This window comes from Protobothrops mucrosquamatus, unplaced genomic scaffold, assembly GCF_001527695.2.
Source record: "Protobothrops mucrosquamatus isolate PMUCROS unplaced genomic scaffold, P.Mucros_1.0 scaffold_166, whole genome shotgun sequence".
Classification (NCBI taxonomy): Eukaryota; Metazoa; Chordata; class Lepidosauria; order Squamata; family Viperidae; genus Protobothrops; species Protobothrops mucrosquamatus.
In genome coordinates this window covers 175,445-196,756 of record NW_015386242.1, presented here as the reverse complement: position 1 = coordinate 196,756, position 21,312 = coordinate 175,445, and the positions used below count along the sequence as shown (strand labels likewise).

Genomic DNA, 21,312 nt, shown 5'->3' with positions numbered 1-21,312 from the left:
CTACTGAGCTCTCATTTTATATATATAATTATGCTTTATTATAAATCAGGAATTCCTCTTGCAAAACAGAAATTAAGAAACTCATATAGTTGTATGGGAATACTGGAGATATTTGTTCATGGCATATGATTAGATTGAATTCATTATTGACTGAAATGTTTTTTTAATTATAAGAAAGTTTTTCATAATATAAAGATTAGGTTTGTTGTAAAATACATCAAAACATTGGATTCCAAAAGTTCTAAGTCAATTTACCCAAAATTTCAGTATATCTTACTGGTATTTTGCACTAGCACCCATGCTAATCTAATTATTTTATTAACCTGCTTTTAATTGGTATCATAATACAGTTGTGGGTTACACATGCTGTCTCTATAAGAGCCTTCACAAGATTATTTACTGGTTACTTAATTAACAGTTGTATGTGTTTATCTTTCTCCAATGGTTAAAAGTGCCAACTTCCTTAGACTAGTAATAGTGAGGGGGATTCAATACTATTTCTTTAATATTTAAGGAAAAATATCACATTTTCTAGGCTAGATTTTATAAAATACTGAATGCTGAAATAGCTGCTGTGATCTCCCAAATACACTTTATTTTTACAGATAGGCATTCAGAATTTGGCTGTCTTGTAGTCACGCTATCAATTCAGGGGGAAAAGAAAAGTTTGTCATGATCTTTTGTAATATTTGGGCAACTGCAGAAACATTGCTATAGTTAAATATATGAATTGGTTCCCACTTTTGTGTGAAGGGCTGCAACCTGTTACAGGTAGTGCTTGATTTACAGCCACAATTGGGATTGTAATTTCTATCACTAATGGTTTAGTCATTAAATGGGTTGCACCTAATCTTATTTACTTTTTTACTGCAGTCATTAAGCGAATCACATGCTCATTAAGCAAATCTAGCTTCTCTCATTGACTACGCTTGTTGGAAACCAGTTGAAAAAGCCACAAATGGCAGTTATGTGACTCTGGGACACTGCAACTGTCGTAAATACATGTCAATTTACATGTCAATTGCTAAGTGCCCAAATCATGATAATATTTGGGTCATAAGTGCAAGGATTAATTGTAAGTCACTTTTTAAAGCACAGTTGTAACTTTGAATGGTCCTTAAACAAATAATTATGAGTTAAGGACTACCATATGCTGCAACGCCATCCTTATAAAATTAAGGCTTTAGAACAATATTTTTCTCCCTTTGTAAGCATGGGGCATATTTAGAATTTTGACAGCATGTGGTGACTATTTTCAGAAAATGGCTGAATATGGTTTATGAATGTTTAAAGGCAAAACCTCAAACTGAGACATTCATGCTTGGAAACTTTCATATTCACTTCTTAAGATCCTCATATTAATGAATAACGTTTAATAAAATATAAAGAATGTTAAACTAGTTAAAGCAGAAACCAGTGTTTAATCTATCAGGTTTGTGATACAAAAAAGTGCTTACTGTATATTAAATGGAAAAGAATTAATATTAAGTAAAAATTAAAACAAGGCACAAACTTATACACTGTTTCACCTAGCATGATGTTTTTACCCTGCTAATAGTTATAATTGAGGATTTTCAGTAAGAGTATTTGTATAAGTGGTATGCCAAGTCCATCTGATTGAGGGTTTCAGAAATGATTTTTGGCGTAGTAGGATATCAATTATTGCTTGATATGGAGTAAGAAACATCTTTCAATGTCTTAGCATGGGAAGAAGCTAAGCAACTATAACATTTCTGTTTGAACAGGAGTGAAGTAAATTATAAGCAAAGACATGAAAGGTTGAAGAATATATAGAGAATGATCTATATGGAGTCAATATTGGTGATTTTAAGCTTTTATAAAAATTTAAATATGCCACTTTGATTTAAGACAATGTGATGAAATTGGGATAGTAATGATTGCAGTATAGAATACGTCCTTGTTAAATTTCAGGCAGATTACTTTTTTCCTTCATTTTGTACAAAGCATTCTCATTACATATTTCTTAAGACTATTCTCTAAATCGATTTGGAATGAGTGTCAGAGTTTGATGCTGAACTATAGTATAAGAGATTAAATAAACCAGGCAAGGTCAACTAATGCATTTTACACATCATTGTTCTGTATGTATTCAGTGTAGGACTGTGAGACAATGCATTGGAGCAATGACAAACCTAAATCTCTTTCAGTGCCCAAGTGTTCTCCATTTCCCAAAGGATAGGTATCTATTACAGTGTTTCAGGGTATATTTTGTTCATACTTATGAGTGAGTTTATAATCACTCAATGGGAGAATTGTTGTAAAGTCCTTTTCAATTATTTTTTGAAGTATGCATTCCTAAAAGAGAATTTGAATCACAATTAAATTAATTTGTTGCATAACTTGTGACACTGCTGAATAGCTTGATCTCTCAAAGTGACCAATAACATAAAAATATAGTAAAATTGCCCTAGAAAATTAGAAGAAAACATTAAACTGATTCCTCAACTGGGAGAAGAGCATTAGAAAAATCAATGGCTGGCTCACAAGGTTATAAATACTTAATTGCAACTTTGAGTGTTGCTGCTGCTTGACCTCTCATTATTACAAAAGCATGTCAGTATTCAATGTTATGTCCTGTTCATGTTTTTTCCTATTTCTATTTGCATTTGTCCTAGCTCATTTCTTTGGTATTAATAGAATCAATGTGGTGTTGTAGTTAAGGCATAGGATTGAGAATAGGGAAACCCAGGTTCTCATCATTTTCAACCACTGAGTCTCACAGGGCTACTTACTCTCCATCAGCCCAATTTATCTCAGGGAGTTCTAACTGTAGCACCTCAAACTCCTGAATGAAAAATGGGATATAAATATAAGTGCTTTTTTATGTTCTAGTTTTCTTTCTCTTCTCTTACTGTGAGAAACTTGGTGAGCAGAGACCAATCTAAGGCAAATTGTGCCCGCTCCTATATGTGGTTATAAAAGCAATAAAAATTATGGCGCTTTACATTGAAAATGTTAAGATGAAATAATTCAAAACTACTGTTTTGATACAGCATGCTATAGTTGTCATTTTTACCGCCTGTGTTCTAACTTGATATGTACATTCTCCGATGTATATCAATTGAAATAAATACTTTTTTTCTACTCACTCACCCCTCTTTGTTTTACATTGCAATTACATTGTGGGTAATCATGTCCTTTCCTTGTCCAGAGAGAAATTGCAAAGAGTCAAATCTAGTTCTTCATTACACCACACTTCGCTCTTCTTGCAGTTTTCTTCAGTTTACCACCAGACTGTACTCAGTCTCCTAATCTGAAACTGTGTTCCTGTAGATTAAGCACTGGATTCAACATCTCCCATACCAGATCAATCCAGAGACATACAAATAGGAAAGGATAAAAATGGACTTCTGGGGTAGAAATGGCAAACTGAAGAAAACTGCAAGAAAAGCGAAGTGTGGTGTAATGAAGAATTAGACTGACTCTTTCTAATGTCTCTCTGGACAAGGAGACGACATGATTACCCCACAAATGCTCCAGACAGTTGCTCCCCATGAAATTGCAAGTCAGAGGTCTTCAGTGGGTTTGTTGCTCTTGGAGACAAGGGAATGACCATTTTGCTCAAACTGCAGTCAGTGCATTATACAATATAAAAACAGCTGTGTTGATGCTTCAAAAACTTAAAATGAGAGGGAGAAGAATGTCTTGATACTTAACTCGATCACAGCATGGATGTCTAATAAGCCTCCTGCTAAAAAATATTCCATAAGTAGCATGCCAAACAGGCTTTTTTCTTATATTCCGTATTTAATGCAGTACCCACAACATGGTTTTCTTGTATTGCACGTATATATGTAAATATGTGTATATTTGATACCAAAAAGACTGTTTATAAGTGCCTCAGCAAAGGAAGCTACATGTAATATAGAAATTGTTTTACGCTTTTCTTCTTCAAATGTATTAATTTTGGAAATATAAAGAAAAACAAAAATCAGAAGATAAAAACATCTAAAAGCATTTTAAAATTAATGAAAAAATTAAAAAGACATTAAAATAAGTTGGACTGTTTTATATAAATTTAAAATTTATGTCAATATTAAATAAGCTATTTAAGTCAGGTTATTATGAAATAATTTCTAACCAATATGGCTCAAATTATGGATTATAAACCAAGATGAATAAATTGCAATAACTACTTGATGCGTGAACATCAAGCAGTACATTTAGAAGATTCTAACAAAATATAATATTATTTTAAAACAAAGAAACTTTTGGATTTCCACCCTGAAATGTCTATCTTATTTTTCATGTCTATCTTACAATTAAATTGTTTTAAATAAATCTTTATCATTTTTGTTAAATAAATAATCAATATCTGGTCTTTTAACAGTAATATTAAAGCTCTTTTTTGCTGTAAATATTTTTCTTTCATTTCAGGTAGGTTCCATGTCAACATTTGGATCTTGGTTTTATTTAAATAAATATCCTGATAATAAACCATACTGTTTTATATATTGTTATCAATTCTAAAGAATCATTTGAGTAACTATAACATCTGCATATGATTTTGATTTCTTGATTTGATAGCCTCTAATTCTCCTTTATATTCCAAAGCATCTTTTCAGCTCTAATCTTGAATAGAATGGAATAACGGAGTTGGAAGGGATCTTGAAGGTCTTCTAGTCCCACCCCCTGCTCAGGCAGGAAACCCTATACCATTTCAGACAAATGGTTGTCCACTCTCTTCTTAAAAACTTCCAGTGTTGGAGCATTCACGACTCCTGGAGGCAGGTTGTTCCACTGATTAATTGTTCTAACCGTAAGAAAATTTCTTCATAGTTCTAGGTTGCTTTTCTCCTTGATTAGTTTCCATCACTTCTTGTCCTGCCTTCAGGTGCTTTGGAGAATAGCTTGACTCCTTTTTCTTTGTGGCAATCTCTGAGATATTGGAACACTGCTATCATGTCACCCCTCGTCCTTCTCTTCATTAAACTAGACATACCCAATTCCAGCAGCCGTTCCTTATATGTTTTAGCCTCCAGTCCCCTAATCATCTTTGTTGCTCTTCTCTGTACTCTTTCTAGAGTCTCAGCATCTTTTTTACATCATGGTGACCAAAACGGGATGCAGTATTCCAAGTGTGGCCTTACCAAGGCATTATAAAGTGGTATTAACACTTCATATGATCTTGATTCTATCCCTCTGTTAATGCAGCCTAGAACTGTGTTGGCTTTTTTGGCAGCTGCAGCACACTGCTGGCTCATATTTAAGTGATCGTCCACTAGGACTCCCAAGATCCCTCTCACAGTTACTATTATTGAGCAAGGTACCACCTATACTGTACCTGTGCATTTGGTTTTTCCTGCCTAAATGTAGAACCTTGTTCACCACTGAATTTCTTTTTGTTAGATAGCGCCCAATGTTCAAGTCTGTCAAGATCCTTCTGTATCTTAAGCCTATCTTCTGGAGTGTTGTCTATTCCTGCCAACTTGGTGTCATCTGCAAATTAGATGAGTTCCCCATCTATACCCTCATCTAAATCATGGATGAAGATATTGAAGAGTACTGGGCCTAAAACAGAGCCTTGGGGTACCCCATTGCATACTTCCCTCCATGTAGATGCAGTTCCATTGAGGATTACACATTGAGTGTGGTTGGTCAGCCAGTTTCGAATCCATCTGGTGGTAATGCTGTTTAAGCAACATTTTTCTATCATCAAGTAGTAGGTTGTGGTCTACTTTATCAAATGCCTTACTGAAGTCCAAGTAAATTATATCCACAGCATTATATCATTATTCTGTTATTTTGTATCTTCTGTGCCAGTGATTCTAAAGTGATTAGAAATAAAGAAGAAAGAGGCAACTTTGTATTGTTCCTTTCATTGTCACTGTGATAAAATCTGGGCTGTTTGTTCCTTGTAGATAGTTCGGATCCATGTAAAAAAACAGCATACCATTGTTTTTTTTAAACTGTAAATATGGTCATTCAAAGTTATTAAAGGCGTTTTTTACATCTAAGAAAATCATAGCTATTACTTACCTTTAATGGATTATATATGTATTAACATTTTTGAAAGAAATAGTAACTGATACATATTTGGTAGAATTAAATAAATTTTGTATTTTTAATGCAGTTACTATTATCATTTCCAATTGCTAGCTTTTTTTGGCATAGCTTTTAATATGTCCTTTTTGTGATTGATTTGTAGTGCAACAATTTTGAATAGTTACATACGTTTCCCATACAAATGCAAATAATATGTCAATAAAAGGATTGCAGTCAAATAGAACCAAGCTGAATAGTTTTTAAAAACATGACAGTATTAATAAAATCATACCAGTTATAATTGCATAATACATTTAACTAAGCTTAACTGAACTACAGTTTATTATTTCAGTTTTTAGTTCATATCGCACACTGAAATAGCAAGCGACCATACCATCTGGGTTCACACAATATGTAAAGCAAAACATGGTTGTTTGGCTTACACTAATATAGGATTAAATTAAATTAATATTTCTTTTTTTATATAAATATTTTATTAAGTTTTTATAGTCACAAATCTTTAGTGCTTAATAAACAACATGTTGTCTGGGTTCACATATTTAACAATAGAAATACAACTTCCATTTCTACTCTCTATTCCATTTTTCCAGCTATTTATAGAAATTATCCCATGTTTGCAAATATTCTGTATCTTCTTTCCCTTTCATTTTCAGTGTGACCCTATCCATTTCCACACAATCTAAAATTTTCCTGATTATGTCTAATTCCGATTATGTTTCTTCATTTTTCCAATACTGTGCAAATGCAATTCTTGCTACTATTAATACGTGTAATATTAAGTACACACATTTTTTTGTCATAGTTCTCTGTAATTATACCTAAAAGAAATAATTCTGGCTTAAAATGTACATGTTTTCTTAACATTTTCTGTGACCACGTTTATTTTTGACCAAATTTTTTTGCTTTAGGGCAGTGGTGGCGAACCTATGGCACGCGTGGCACTCAGAGCCCTCTCTGTGGGCACGCACGCCGTTGCCCCAGCAGAGTTCCCCAGAGTAGCGAGCACGTGGCGTTTGGAAACGACAGGGCAGGAAGTGAGTGAGCAAGCGGTGTTGGCCCCCCGGGGATGCCATGCTCACCCAGTCTGCCGTGACCACTGTAGCCACGCCCACTCAGTGGGCCACGCCCACCCACCACCCTGAGGGCACCACAATGCTGATGCAGCCCTGGCACTTTGCGATAAGTAAGTGGGTTTTGGGTTGCAGTTTGGGCACTTGGTCTCTAAAAGGTTCGCCATCACTGCTTTAGGGCATGTCCACCAAAGGTGATAGTATGTGCCTGGCTTTTACCTACATTTCCAACAATTACTAGACATGTTTTTAAGCATTTTTGCTAATCTTGTAGGTGATAAATTCCATCTATAAACATTTTATATAGATTTTCTTTATAATTAGCTGCCCTTGTTATTTTATAGTTTCTTTCGCACAACTTTTTCCATTTTTCTAATTCTACATTGTGTCCAAAATTTTTTGCCCAAGTTATCATTGTTTCTTTAACTTGTTCATCTTCCATCTTCAGGTTTAACAAAAATTTATAAAGTTTCTTAATCAGTTTTTCATCTGATGACAATAGTATCTGGTCAAACACTGTTTGATCTTTATAGAAATTGTATGTTTTAGCATCTTTTTCGTATCTCATTTGCATCTGCAAGTGTGGCCACCATGATAGCTCAATACCCTGTTCTTCCAGTTCTTGTTTAGTTTGTAATTTCTCATCTGTGTTCAAAATGTCTTTGTATGTCACAAGTTTCTCATAGTTAATTAAATTTGGATGCACAAACGCTTCCATTGTTGAGATCCATCCTGGTATTTTCATATAAATTTTCATTTTTATCTTTTCCCATGTCAAAAACAAGGCATTTCTTATATAATGATTTTGAAAATATTTATGGATTTTATTCTTCCCTTACCATAGAAAGGCATGCCATCCAAGTTGTAGATCATGTCCTTCTAGGCATAGTAGTCTTTTGTGTCTAAGGGTTATCCACTCTTTTAGCCATGTTTAGCGTTTGGAGCGAGAGGGATGCAGGGAAGAAGGGCTCTGCCTCCCGCGTTCAATTTCATCCTGCTGAGGGCCCAAAAAAGGCCTAAAGTCACCCTGAAGAGGTGACAAAGAAAAAGGGGATCCTCGTAGATCACGAATTGATTGTGGTCAATCCGTTCAATCCGAGGAAGTCCTCTAAACCAGCTGGTGAAAGACTGCTGCAGTTTGGCAGCCAGTCGGAAGCTCCTGAGAGCCAGGGAAAAAAGCACCAACTAGCAAATTTAAGCAATGTGTTTGGAACTGGGTGAGAGTATTTTTTTTCCTGCTCTACTTTTTAAAAAAAATCTCCCTGGAAAAAAAAGAATCTCAAGGAACAAAGCTCTCAGAAGCAAGAGGGTGGGGGTGGTTCTTGGTGCCCCTCCCCCTAGAGGAATGGCGGCAGTTTAACATCTTCAGGAGGAAAATAGACTGTAAAATCAAATCAGAAATAATTTAAGGTTGTAACACTGAAAAAGTTGGGAGACTTAAAATATTTTGGAAACTTTATTTGCTTGAAAATCTATCAGACTGAATTCTCGAGAAAAACGTCCTGGTCAAAAGATAGACTTCTAATGACATCTAGTGGTGGAAAGAGGAACAACAGCAACACCAAGACTTTTCTTTTCTTTTACTCTGTATAGTATGGAAAGAATGACCTTGGTTTGAAGCCTAAATAAAGATAGTAAGCTAGGCTTTTTGATGTGTGTGAACTTCTCAGCCTTGCAGATTGCAGCTGGAAAAGAAGAGAAGAGGAACTCTTTGGGCCGTTTTTCTGCAGGATGGATTATAAATATAAACTACCTTGAAGCCAGCTGATTTTCCTGGATTACAAACATTGCTTGAGCTGCAATATCAAGAACTATTCAGAGACAGAACAAACTTGACACTTGGTTATTCTCTTTGAGAGAGGCTCTATGGATTATTAACTTGGAATAGTAAGGCCTTGAGTATTATAAACCCTGAGCGACTGATGATTTTTGTTTCTTGGATAACTGCTTGGAGTTGGTGCTGAAAGACAAAAGTGGATTATACATTTTTTTTCTTCCCTTTTTTCATGGGGAATCTATTGGATTATAGATTTTTATTTTCAAGAACTATTTAGAGACAGAAGAAATATTGGCGATTCCATTTGGGGGAGGCCCTGTGGATTATAAATTTTATACAACAGGATTCTTTTTGGCCTACAAATTGGAGCTGATTGATAATGTTGGACTTTTGGATAATCATTTGGAGTTGGATTGAAGGACATAACTGGACTACAAACTTAAAGGGCATATTGTAATATTGATTATACGATTGAAGGTTTTGTATAAGATTGATAACTGGGGAATATATTAGAATTGAAGAGATCTGGAGAGTGGGAATAAAAATGAGTGTTTCTAATCTAGCTAAAATTAGCAAAAAACCATACTCAGTGCCATCATCTACTACCCCCAGTCCTATGTATCAGAGATCAATTGACGCAATGTTACAAGAAAAAACCAACAGCTTCCAGAAGGAAATGCAAATTACATTAGAAGCAATCCAGGAGGCTAATACTTCACACAAAGAAGACATGAAGAGGAAGCATGAAGAGATGAAAGATAACTTTGATAAAATGAAGGAAGAAATCATGACTTGAAATCTCAATTAGAAAACTTTCAACAAAAGATTACAAAGAATGAGCAAAGAGTTCAGAAAGAAGACAAATCAGTAGAAACAGATCAAAAACTGGAAGAAATAAAAGATGAAAATCAAAGATTGATGCATGCAAATAAAGAATTAGAAGACTCAATAGCGGTTTTGGAAATGGAAAAGGCCTCTCACTTTTTAAGATTTCAGAACGTAATGGAAGATAAGGAAGAAGATCTTGCGGACTTGATGACAGAACTACTAGCTGGAGCGTTGGAAACTAGAAAACAGGAAATGGAAGGAGAGATTGATCAAACATTTAGAGTCAATTCAAGTTCTGCAAAAAGAAACAAAGTGTCTAGAGAGGTACACGTTAGATTTTGTCAAAAAATCAGTAAGAGATGAGATATTGAGAAGAGTCAGAGATGACCTACTGCAATACAAGGGAAAAGAAATTGTAGTTTTTAAGCAGATACCTAGGAAGGGACTCATGAAGAGACTATCAATTCTTGACCAAAAAACTAATCAAAAAAGGAGTGAATTTTAGATCACTGATGCCAGAGGGGATCGTATTCAATTGGGACTCCAAAAGATACAGATTGGACTTGTCTTTAAAGCAATGGAATTTAATGAGAGACACGGAGTTTTTTTTGAAGAAGGAAGTTTGGAATTTAATCAGAAAACATAGAAAACATAAATCAAGAAGAAGGAGCAAAGGGAAAAGAACAGAGACTGATAAGAACAACTAGAAGAATAAAACCTAAATATAACTAAAGAAGATGGAGAAGTATAATGGGATTCTTTCAATGAATATAAATGGATTGAACTCTCCCGTAAAAAGGGGGAAAATTATATGACTACAAAAACTAAAAATGGATATAGTTTTTTTTCAAGAAACACATATTAAAAGACAATATTATAAATTTCTGGACTGCCCGAAAATTGGGAAGCTCTTCTTTTCACCAGCACAACAAAAGAAAAGAGAAGTAGCTTTATATATTAAAGAAACAATGAACCCAAAACAAATTTATGCAGATGAAGAATTAAGAATATTAATGGTGGAAATAATGTTAAATCAAAAACAGACATTTATGCACCAAATAACAAACAAGAAGAATTTTATCAAAAACTACATAAGAAAATAGTGGAAATGGAATATCAAAATATTTGCTTAGTAGGAGACTTTAATGCAGTTGTAGACGGAAAGCTAGATTACAGAAGCAGTATAATAGGGAAAAAAGGTAGGAACATTCTACCTAAAGCTTTTATTTAAATGACAGAAGAAATTTGTATACAGGATATTTGGAGAGAGAAAAACCCAAAGAAATCTCAATACACATTTTACTCAAATAGGCATAAATCATTGTCTAGAATCGATATGATATGGATATCTGCTGAACTAAGAATGAACATACAAGAGATTGAGATAGAAATTAATGTATGAGCGGATCACAATCCGATAAAGATGAGATGGAGAGGAACAAAGAAAAAACTAAGATGGACATTGAATCAATCTTTACTGAAAGAGAAAGAATTTATACAAAAAGTAGCAAAGGAAATGGATTTTTTTTTTAAAAGAAAGTAAGAAAGAAGATAGATACATTACTCCAAAACATTTGGGATACAGCCAAAGCTTATTTTAGAGGATTAGCCATAACTTACATGGTGGAAAAAAACAAGAACAAATGAAACTAAAGGAAGAATTGACAGAATTAGAATTACGAAGAGACCCACAAAAGAATACGCTTAAAAAACAAATGGAGATAATAAAACACAAATTAAACTTAATAGAAGCTGAAGAAATGGCCCAACAAATCAAAAGAGCAAAACAAAACTTTTTTGAAAATGCTAATAAGCTGGGCAAATGGTTAGCCTATAAACTGAAAAAAGAGAGAAAAAACAGATAAATAAATTGCAAGATGTGAGAGGTGATTTACAATACCAAAATGATATAATAAAAAAATTAATTAAAGAATTTTATAAAACACTTTATGATAAAGAAGAAATTACTCAGGAAAAAATAAGGCAATATATAGAAAATGCTAACTTACCAAAATTTCCAGAGAACTTCAAAAACATGTTAAATGAGAAAATAACAATGATGGAGCTGACAGAAGCTATAAAAAGACCAAAAAAAAATGACAAGACACCAAGCCCAGATGGGCTTCCTGCAGAATTTTACAAAAGCCTACACGATACACTAAGCCCACTAATGCAAGAATTATGTAATAAAGTTTTAGTGGAGACCAAACTACCAAATACATGGATAGAAGCCAATATCACTTTAATACCAAAAGAAGATTCAGATTTGAGTCAGATAAAGAATTATAAACCAATATCTTTATTAAATGCGGATTACAAAATTTTTGCTTCAATAATAGCAGAAAGATTGAAGAGATTTTTGATTGAATTCATACATCCAGATCAAAATAGATTTTTACCAAAGAGACAAATAAAGAATAATTTAAGAATGATCTTAGATACTTGGAATATTACAAAATGCATCCAGGGAAACAAATAGCATTATTTTTTTAGGTGCGCAGAAAGCTTTTGATAATGTCAACTGGCAATTTATAGTACAACAATTAAGCCATATGGACTTTGGAGAAAATTTTATAAATATAATTAAAACAATTTACTATAGACAAACGGCCAAAGTAATTGTAAATGAAGACTTTACAGAGAATTTTAATATTAAAAAAGGCACAAGATAAGGGTGTCCACTATCTTCATTATTATTTGTTTTAACTCTGGAAGTGCTGAATAGAAATGTTAGACAGGACCCCAAAATTAAAGGTATGGAGATAAAAGATGAAAAATATAAATTACAAGTATTTGCGGACGATCTGGTATTTATTTTAAAAAATCCCTTGGAGACAAGCCCTAAATTATTGATAAAGATTGAAGAATTTGTAGAAGTAGCAGGACTGAAAATAAACAGAGATAAAACTAAAGTGATAGTTAAAAATCTTACGGATAGACAAAAAATCAACTGTCAGAAAAAACAGATCTCCAGATAGTTAAGAAAGTTAACAGCAAGGTGTCGACATTAAAAGAAGATAATTATCTTAAACTATTAAAACAAATAAAATTAGATTTGGAAAGATGGAAAAATTTACAATTATCAATCTTGGGAAGAATAGCGACGGTGAAAATGAATATTTTACCAAAACTACTTTTGCTATTCCAAACAATACCTATAAAATTAGAGAATTTTTTTATGAGTTAAATGCATTGATTCTGAAATTCATCTGGCAAAGCCAGAATAAGACTGAAATTACTGCAAGAAGCAAAAGAAAATGGAGGATTTGGGCTACTAGACTGGGTTCTATACTACCAAGCAGCTGCATTAACATGGATTAAATTAATATTTCTTTATCAGACCAAAAATGAAACTGGAACACAATAATATCTGCAAAATAATTATAATATGTATAATTTCCTGTTTGGGATAGACCTATTTATGTTATTTTCCTATGTCTTTGAGTTCAACATTAGAAAAAATAAATAAAATTGGTTAACACACGGCATAACACCATGGTGGCAAACCTATGGCACGTTTGCCACAAGCGGCACATGGAGCCTTCTCTGGTGGCACGTGAGCCATTGCTGGGCCGAGCTGCTCCCTCCTCCATTCTGTGCATGCGCAGCTTCCTGCAGCTCTCTGCGCATACGCAGTCTGGGAATAGGCGAGAAGCTATAAAGGGAGCAACTTTCGGCGGAAGCAGCATTTGCTGCAGACATCGAGAGAGTGAGCACGAGTCGGAGCGTGCCATTTCCACCATAGTTACGCCCACCCGGTGGGCCACACCCACCTGGCACCCGGCAATGTGTAAGTGGGTTTTGGGTTGCAGTTTGGGCACTCGGTCTCTAAAAGGTTCGCCACCACTGGCATAACAGAACCAGATTGCAATCTAATCTGTCTAGATTGGAAGATTGGGTTGAATGGAACATGATGCTGTTCAATGGGAAGAAATGTAAGTTATTACATTTAGAGGAAAAAAGCAAGGTGCACATACACAAAGAAAAATGGCACAGAAGAACTAAATTGGAGAAGGACATGTATTCACTGATAAGAAGCTGAGCATGAGCTAGCAGGGTGAAACAGCTACTAGTTTGAGTGTAATTGTGGGCTACTTTAGAAGAAGCACTATACTAAAAAAGATGAAGTACTTACTCTTCTCTATTTTACCCTGATGTACAATATAGTGTAGAATAAGGGCTATATGTGAATGTGATACTGATCACATTAGAATTGATTCAGAAAGGAATGATACACGGACTTAAAAATAAGTCCTATGAAGGCTGAAGGAACTTGAGTTATTCATTCTGGAGAAAAGATAACCCATGAGAGACATAATATCTGTATTCAGGTGTATTAAAGAGATAAGGAAAACAGTCAGGAACTATTTGCCATTGCCACAGAAACTAGGACCGGAAATAATGGATAAAAATTGCATAATTTATAAATATATAAGGAAAGATTTCTTGATGGTAAGATGTATACAGCAATGGAACAGTCTACCTATGGAGGTGTTTAAGAAAAAGCTGGACAGCTTTATTTTAATGATAATTTACTTGTTTTTTCCTGCATACTGTAGAGGGTTGGACTAAATGATCCTTGGGGTCACTTTTAGTTCCACAATTTTATGATTCAAACACTAAGTTTATCCCAGGCTATAAATATTATGCAATGGTGGGTATCTATAAATGTACGATTTTGCCTAGCATCCCTTAAAACTGTTTCAGCTCTTAGTAGTTGAAATCAATTAACAAATAACTAATAATTCAATAAGCTACTAAAATTTGTTCCTATTTTTTTCTGTTGGTCTTTTCTTATTCTAGCCTTTCTGCTAAAGCTATATGCTCACTAAAAACACCTAAACATAGCTATGTATTAGAAACTGCTTTTTAAAAAATTCTCAATAGAATATTCTTGGAAGATAACTACATATTTGTATAGTGGATCTTATAAGAAGATATGCAGACTTAGTATTTGTGCAGTATCATCCAGTGATGCATCCTGGACTTCCCCCCCATTGTCCCCCAAATTATCTGCCATGGAGGCTGTCACTCTCCAGTGGCAAATTTAAATTTCTAACATAAAATTCTGTTGAAAATAGATTAGAAGAATTGTAATTTAACATTCAGGGTTCCCTGCTGAAAAAAACACTGCAGACAGTTAAGTACTCTAAATAAGAATCAAATCAATATTTTAATTTTAAAAAGGATAATTACAATAATATACAATACATAAAAAGAAAAAAATGAGATTTTTTGAAGACAGTGAACAAAGTTAAAGCAGATAAAATTACTCATATTCAATCACCTATGAATGTGTAAAAAAACTAGACACAATCCTGTCCTAACAAGGGTATTGGGCCCATATTGAGATTATTTGTGTAGGATTACTTAAAGCATTATTTCTTCTCCTGCTTGAATAGACAGGTTGCAAAGAGCTGAACACATCTCTATTGGCATTCAGTTATTACTTGGGTATGTGTTTTTTGTACTGCATGTTCTCTAGTACTGGATTGTGCCCAACTAATGGTTCTGAAAAGTAAGCAAGAATTCAAAGTGCAGGTGCTCCATTTGTCATTCAACACATTCTGTTAATTATAAATAAAGTGACGGTTTCATTCATTAAGATTTTCAAACATTTGATTACATTTTCTTGCAGCTATTTTACAGGTTACATTCTTGCTAATAACTTTTAATGAAGGATTATGCAATTTGGTTATGAATTTGTCATCTACAGTACACTAAGTTTATGATGTTTGGGATTAAAGTATCAATAAGACAGAATTATCTACAGAATTTTTAAAAAGTCTCATTTTTTAAAAAGGGGTACCATTAACTGTTTAGGTCAGGATGTTGACAGGTATCAAGAAAAGTTCCTGGCAGTATCCCCGAAGAATGTTTTAAAAAGTATTAAAAAATAACAAGACTTCTTAAAAAAAATATTTGAAGAGACACCTATCACGTATGCTGCAGAGTTTACTTTTCAAGTTGACAGCATCTCTTTCTATTTTTTTCTGAATCTATTTTTATACAGGCACAACAGCTGCAGTGCAGACATGGAGTTCCTGTCCAATTTCCCCTTAATTAGTTGAGAGAGAAGCAGCTCTGTATGCACAAAAGCTATACTAATACAGTGCTACTTCTGCCAAGTTATAAAGAAAATGTTATAAAGGAACTCTACAGACACACTGCAGCATATTCTGTACTTGCACTATTCTAAATTATTAAGGTTCCTTCCTTATTAAGACGTTTCAGATCTGTCTGACAAACATACACATATAGTGTTCAATAAGTTAGAACTGAACAAATTTTCACTATTTATCCAGAGATAGCAAGACTAACAATACATATACCAATGACAATGATTTCCCTTCGACTGACTCAGAAGAGCATTTTAATGATATTTCCCATTATACAAAAAAATAATAATAATTCAAAATAAAATAGATGTACTGTACATCCTAACATGTTTACATAAACAATTACTAATAAATTTTGTGAACACCAGGACCTGTGTAGGCTATAATAAATATTTCAAAAACCTAAAAGAATTTTAAAAAACTCTACTTATCCAGTCCATTTAGCTCAGGTGTGTCAAACTGCCGGCCTGCGGGGTGGAGGCATCATCCAGAAGCCGCACCTACCCCATTGCCAGTAATGGCAAAACCGTCCCAATGTGTTGTGTGACATCACATGATGTCGCGAGTTTGACATGTCTGATTTAGCCTGACATAGCAGAGATTTCATAATCACTTGCTGATATTATGGGTTTTCCCATCATCCGCACATTCTTAGCATTAGTAATTCTTGCCATCATACACACTGGTTTATCAAAGTACCGCACAAGTGCTGGTTCAGTCAACAGGGAAGCCAAAAACTGCTCAAAGGTGATAGCCCAGTCTCTGTCAATACTACTATTACTTCTTGGCAGAGAAGCTGGGTTGCTGCTTCGTACCAAAACAGTATCTTCACTGATGTCTTCACAGTGCAGCTTTTCCTCCTCATGAGAACCTGCACTCAGGACAGAATACGAAGACATGGAGCTGTCATCTTTAGTATCATCATCAGAAATCAACATTGAAGAACCAGCTCCATTATCCCTAGGAGAAGAATCTTCCAGTTTAACATCCTCCATCTGTGAACTGTCACCACAAATATTCTCCTCTTCATCAAGAAAACCATTTTGAAAATGATCGTGTTGGTCAAGGCGGTACTGCTGGCTCCCTTTCTTCTGAATCAGCACATTCGGAATGGTCTTACTGCTATTCTCAGCGTCGTTAATAGATTGGACACTAAATAGCTTACCAACTTCACCAATCTCTAGAAGCAAACTTGTCACAGCTGCAGTTGCATGATAAAGATCCTGTTCATTGGGGTCTTCACTGAACATATTATACATGGTCTTACATAGTTCGATAAATTGCTCCTAGATGTAAAAGATAAATATAATGCTTTGTTGGTAAGCAGCTGTTCATCCTATTCAAATCCAATGGTTAGATGGGACTCTTAGATGTTTTTCTTCCAACAGACTAATTAGACAACATCTGTCTAGTTTCAATAATGACATTATCAAGTGTTCCCAGATTATTTGCTGGGGCCCAAGAGAAATAGTGAAAACATATTTTGTTTGTAAGAGATTATTTTTTTACACATACACACGTGTGCTTTTGATGAATGCTTGTTTCTAGGTAATATTTAATTAACAATAACCAGTGCAATCTTGCACAATAAGTAGTTTTAAAAAGATTTTTAGCAGTATCTAGCATGAAATCCAATTTAGGCACACTATTCTTGGGCACATGATAGGAATACAACACATCCAAATTCTCATAGAACCTTTCATCTTTAATAAAGATGTAAAAGATATAGAAGAAAAAGGAATAGTAAGCCCAGTTTTCCCAGGGATAGAATCTTTTAGAATTGTTTGCTTTGTTGCATGCCTCCCATTAAAAGCCCCCTGAGAGCAAGTGTTGGGCCAATTTGTTTATCTAATTAAAAGTGAAATATGTAGATTTTAATATGTATATACACACACACGCACACACACACACACATAGTATATATACACATACATACATATATCCATGCATAACTATAGGCAGAATTATAAAGGCAATTATTAGAAATAATCCACTGGATAGTCTATGAAAAAGAATAAACAGACACAAATCTGACACCTGAAATTTCAAAACAAGCCCTCCCCCCAATAAAGCCCTCAAATGCCCTAAATCTTTAGTTCCATCCACTCTTATATGAGGTTCCAGGCAGGGCAAAATGAAAAAGTGAAGCTCCATCGATTACAGGCTGCTCACCTTTAATATAGAGCAGGGATAGTCAACCTTGGCTCTTTTATGACTCGTGGACTTCAATTCCCAGAATTCCTGAGCCAGCTGACTACCCTTGATATAGAGCATGAGAAGAATATAAAGGGAGCCCACTGTCCTGCTTCCCCCTTTTAATTTGGATATCTGCAATCGGAACTAAATCTTTCAAACTTTAATCCCATCTCAAGGTTAAGCTATGTATATGCTTTACTGACATGAAATACCCATCATGCACTTTTAGTATCGTGCATATGCTAATTTTGCATTTTTCAAAAGTATAACTTTTATTAAGTTTAGAAGAACACTTACAGTACCTGGTTTAGTTTAGTTAAGTCCTTTGCATTTCTGGCTTTGGATTTATTCTCTTGACTCCAGATTTTAAGGCAATTTTTATTTTCTTGAGAATTCTTCTTTCCTATTACAATCAATTATCCGAAACACAGTGAAGAGATGTTTATCTGATTATGGTCCAAATACAATTCCCCTAATAGTCATGATGTTGTTGGTAAAGATAATGAACAGCATACCTTTTTCTGTTTTCAAACTCACATTAACAAATCCCTCTTCAACTCCATGTTTGTTCCTTCCTTCTACAGCAACAACTAATAAAAGAATAAATATATAATAAGCGCTCTTTTTTCAAAATGCGATGGTACAGTAGCCTAATTTACACTCAAGATTCTCTTAAATAAAACTCAATTCCCGATGACTACATGAACTTGACCTTTTTTTGTTTGCTATTGTTGTTTACAGCAACGTAATTGATCATTGCATCCTTTTCAATGCTTTTCAATCACCCAAAGTATTCTAAAGCCTGGGGATTCTTGGTGGTCCAAATATTAATCAGACCTGAGCCTGATTTGCTTTCTCAAGATCAACCAAGTTGATCTGTGCCAAGGAAAGCAAACTAGGAAAGCTGGGAGTTTTTCCAAGACAAAATACTGTGTTTTCAAGAACTGACTTCCCTGTTTTGTGGAATAATTCTAATCAAAAATCTGAAATAAGAAAAATCTTTGGTAGAAGGCATCAACTACAACTCTGTACTAGAATTAGATACTAAAAGGAAAGAACCTATTTTTATTGATCGCTGCCCCAAAGCCATCACTAGTTTGTAACAAACAATAAGGCTTTACTGTATCATTTGCAGAATATGGAGCTGCACTTATGGTAGTATCTCCCACTATTGAATAGTTATGATTAATATTTCCAGTTTCACGTTCTTCCTCTACCTTAATTAATTCATTAGTTCTCTATAAACTGTATTTTCAGCAATTTGGGAAGATACTCTACGTTAGTAGGGAAGAGTGTTTGTTTTTGTATATTTATGTTCATATTTATCTATGTTTATATACCATTTTATTAAACATGATTGATATTTAAACTACCAAATGATTATATGGAATACTGATCTTGACATGAACATTATTTTAATTTACCATTATCTTCTCAACAAAAACTCTCGACAAGAGCCAGTTTGGTCTAGCGGTTAAGGCACTAAGCTAGAAAGCAGGAGACTGTGAGTTCAAGTCCTGCCTTAAGCCATGATAGCCAGCTGGGTGACCTTGGGCCACTCTCTCTCAGCCCAACCCACTTCACAGGATTGTTGTGGGGAAAATAGGAGGAGCAAGGTGTTCTGGGTATGTTTGTTGCCTTGAGTTATTTGTAAAAAACAATAAAGGTGAGATGCGAATGAATACATACAAAATATATTGATCCAATTTGTGAAACCAGTCTTTAGATCTATCATGAGCTACAGGTTTAGAAACAAATATTCTAATATTTGTTGGTAAGCCATCTATTTGTATGTGGAATTCACAAATTTGCTTACTGAATCTGTAATTGTAAGACTCTGAAAATGCAACATTTAAAAGACATCTTGATAAACGATTGTTCTCCTCACTCTAGACAAGCTGTTTTTTCTTTTGAAGATAAGAGGAAGACTTTACAAAATTATCAATATGCTTTAGTCAGGAACGAGAAAACTAACACGTCTTTCTACCCTGTGTACACTCTGGTGTAATGTCTTCAAAGAAGTACTGAGTTGCTTCAAATGCTGAATCTGGCTCTTCTGGATCAGAAGATGGATCTGTACAAACAAGTATAAGAAATCATCAACAATTTTCATATTTTACACAAACACCCCCCATATCTATCGTTTATAGCTGGAATACTACACAGGTAGTACTCCAGTTACGACGGCAGTTGGGACCAGAATTTCTATCACCAAATGATGCGGTCGTAAAGCATGATATCACTGGACTGCATCGCTTAGCAATGGCAATCCCTGCAGCCCCTCTTACCATCACCTAAAATGGTATAGGATTTCACATGAAAGGTATTATCTACAAATTATCCCATGCTTACATACCTGGCAAAACATGCATTTTATAAAGTAGTTTCAGTTTCTCAGTAAGATCTCCATGACATGCTGCACCTAGAAGCAATTGAGTCGTTGTAGTAATCCTAAATATATTCATCTATTAAGTGTCATCAATTTAACATAAAATATGCTCTTCTGAAATAGTTAATATCACTGATACTTGCTTCTAGATAGTTGAATCTGTTAAACTTAATACCCTTGTACAAAACTCAGTACAGTTTTTTAAAATCTTTGAAGCCCAGTAAATCACAGCTTTACTCATTCAAACAACATGGCCTTACACATTACCATTCCCAGCCAAAAGCTAGACTTAAAGGTACAGCTTCAGGCAACATTACTTTGTCCATCCTTTTGTACACTAACCAGACGTTATCTCTCCTTCTGTAAGTATTGAATGGTGGTATTTTGCCACCATATCTGGGTAGAATAGAGTGATCAGCAAAATCCAAATGGATTTTCTTTCCTTGCCTGGTGAGATTTCAATGCAAGGAGATGGATTTTGCTCAGTGTCAAAATCTACAATTGTATTATGAAGCAAGATGTAGTATCTTACTTATCTTGAGTAACTAATAACATCATTTTATCTCACTATAACATAGGCCTATCTGTAAACCTTTGATCTTACAGAAAAATAAAATACATTGGATCAACTGGGCAGCATATACTGTAAGCAAGTTCAGATGATTACTTGTCCCTTTAAAATAGTTAAAGAGGCATTGCTATATAGACCAATTCAAATATAGATTAATTCTGGGATCTGAGGTCAATTTCAATATTTTCTGTTCTTTAACTGAATCCTGTCTTCATAAAGAAGAATAAATTTTGAGATTGTCTGTACACATGTAAACAGTGATGATTTTAAATGAATTGCGCAGTCAAAGCCAAAATAATCGGCATTAACTCAGATATATCACCTAATCTCAGAAA

At 34.4% G+C, this 21,312-nt stretch overlaps 1 protein-coding gene across 1 annotated transcript in view; it reads right to left on the bottom strand.

Moving 5' to 3' along the window:
* Window positions 1-16,401: 16,401 nt before the first annotated feature.
* The window catches only part of TBC1D9 (TBC1 domain family member 9), a 46,769-nt gene continuing 41,858 nt past the window's right edge, over window positions 16,402-21,312 (bottom strand). The window contains exons 17-21 of the mRNA XM_015821584.1: window positions 20,374-20,439; window positions 20,005-20,091; window positions 18,533-18,607; window positions 18,320-18,420; window positions 16,402-17,107 (exon numbers count right to left, since the gene is read on the bottom strand). Coding sequence (XP_015677070.1) covers window positions 16,403-17,107; window positions 18,320-18,420; window positions 18,533-18,607; window positions 20,005-20,091; window positions 20,374-20,439 — 1,034 coding nt within the window. The 3' untranslated portion in view covers window position 16,402. The remainder of the gene's footprint in view (window positions 17,108-18,319; window positions 18,421-18,532; window positions 18,608-20,004; window positions 20,092-20,373; window positions 20,440-21,312) is intronic.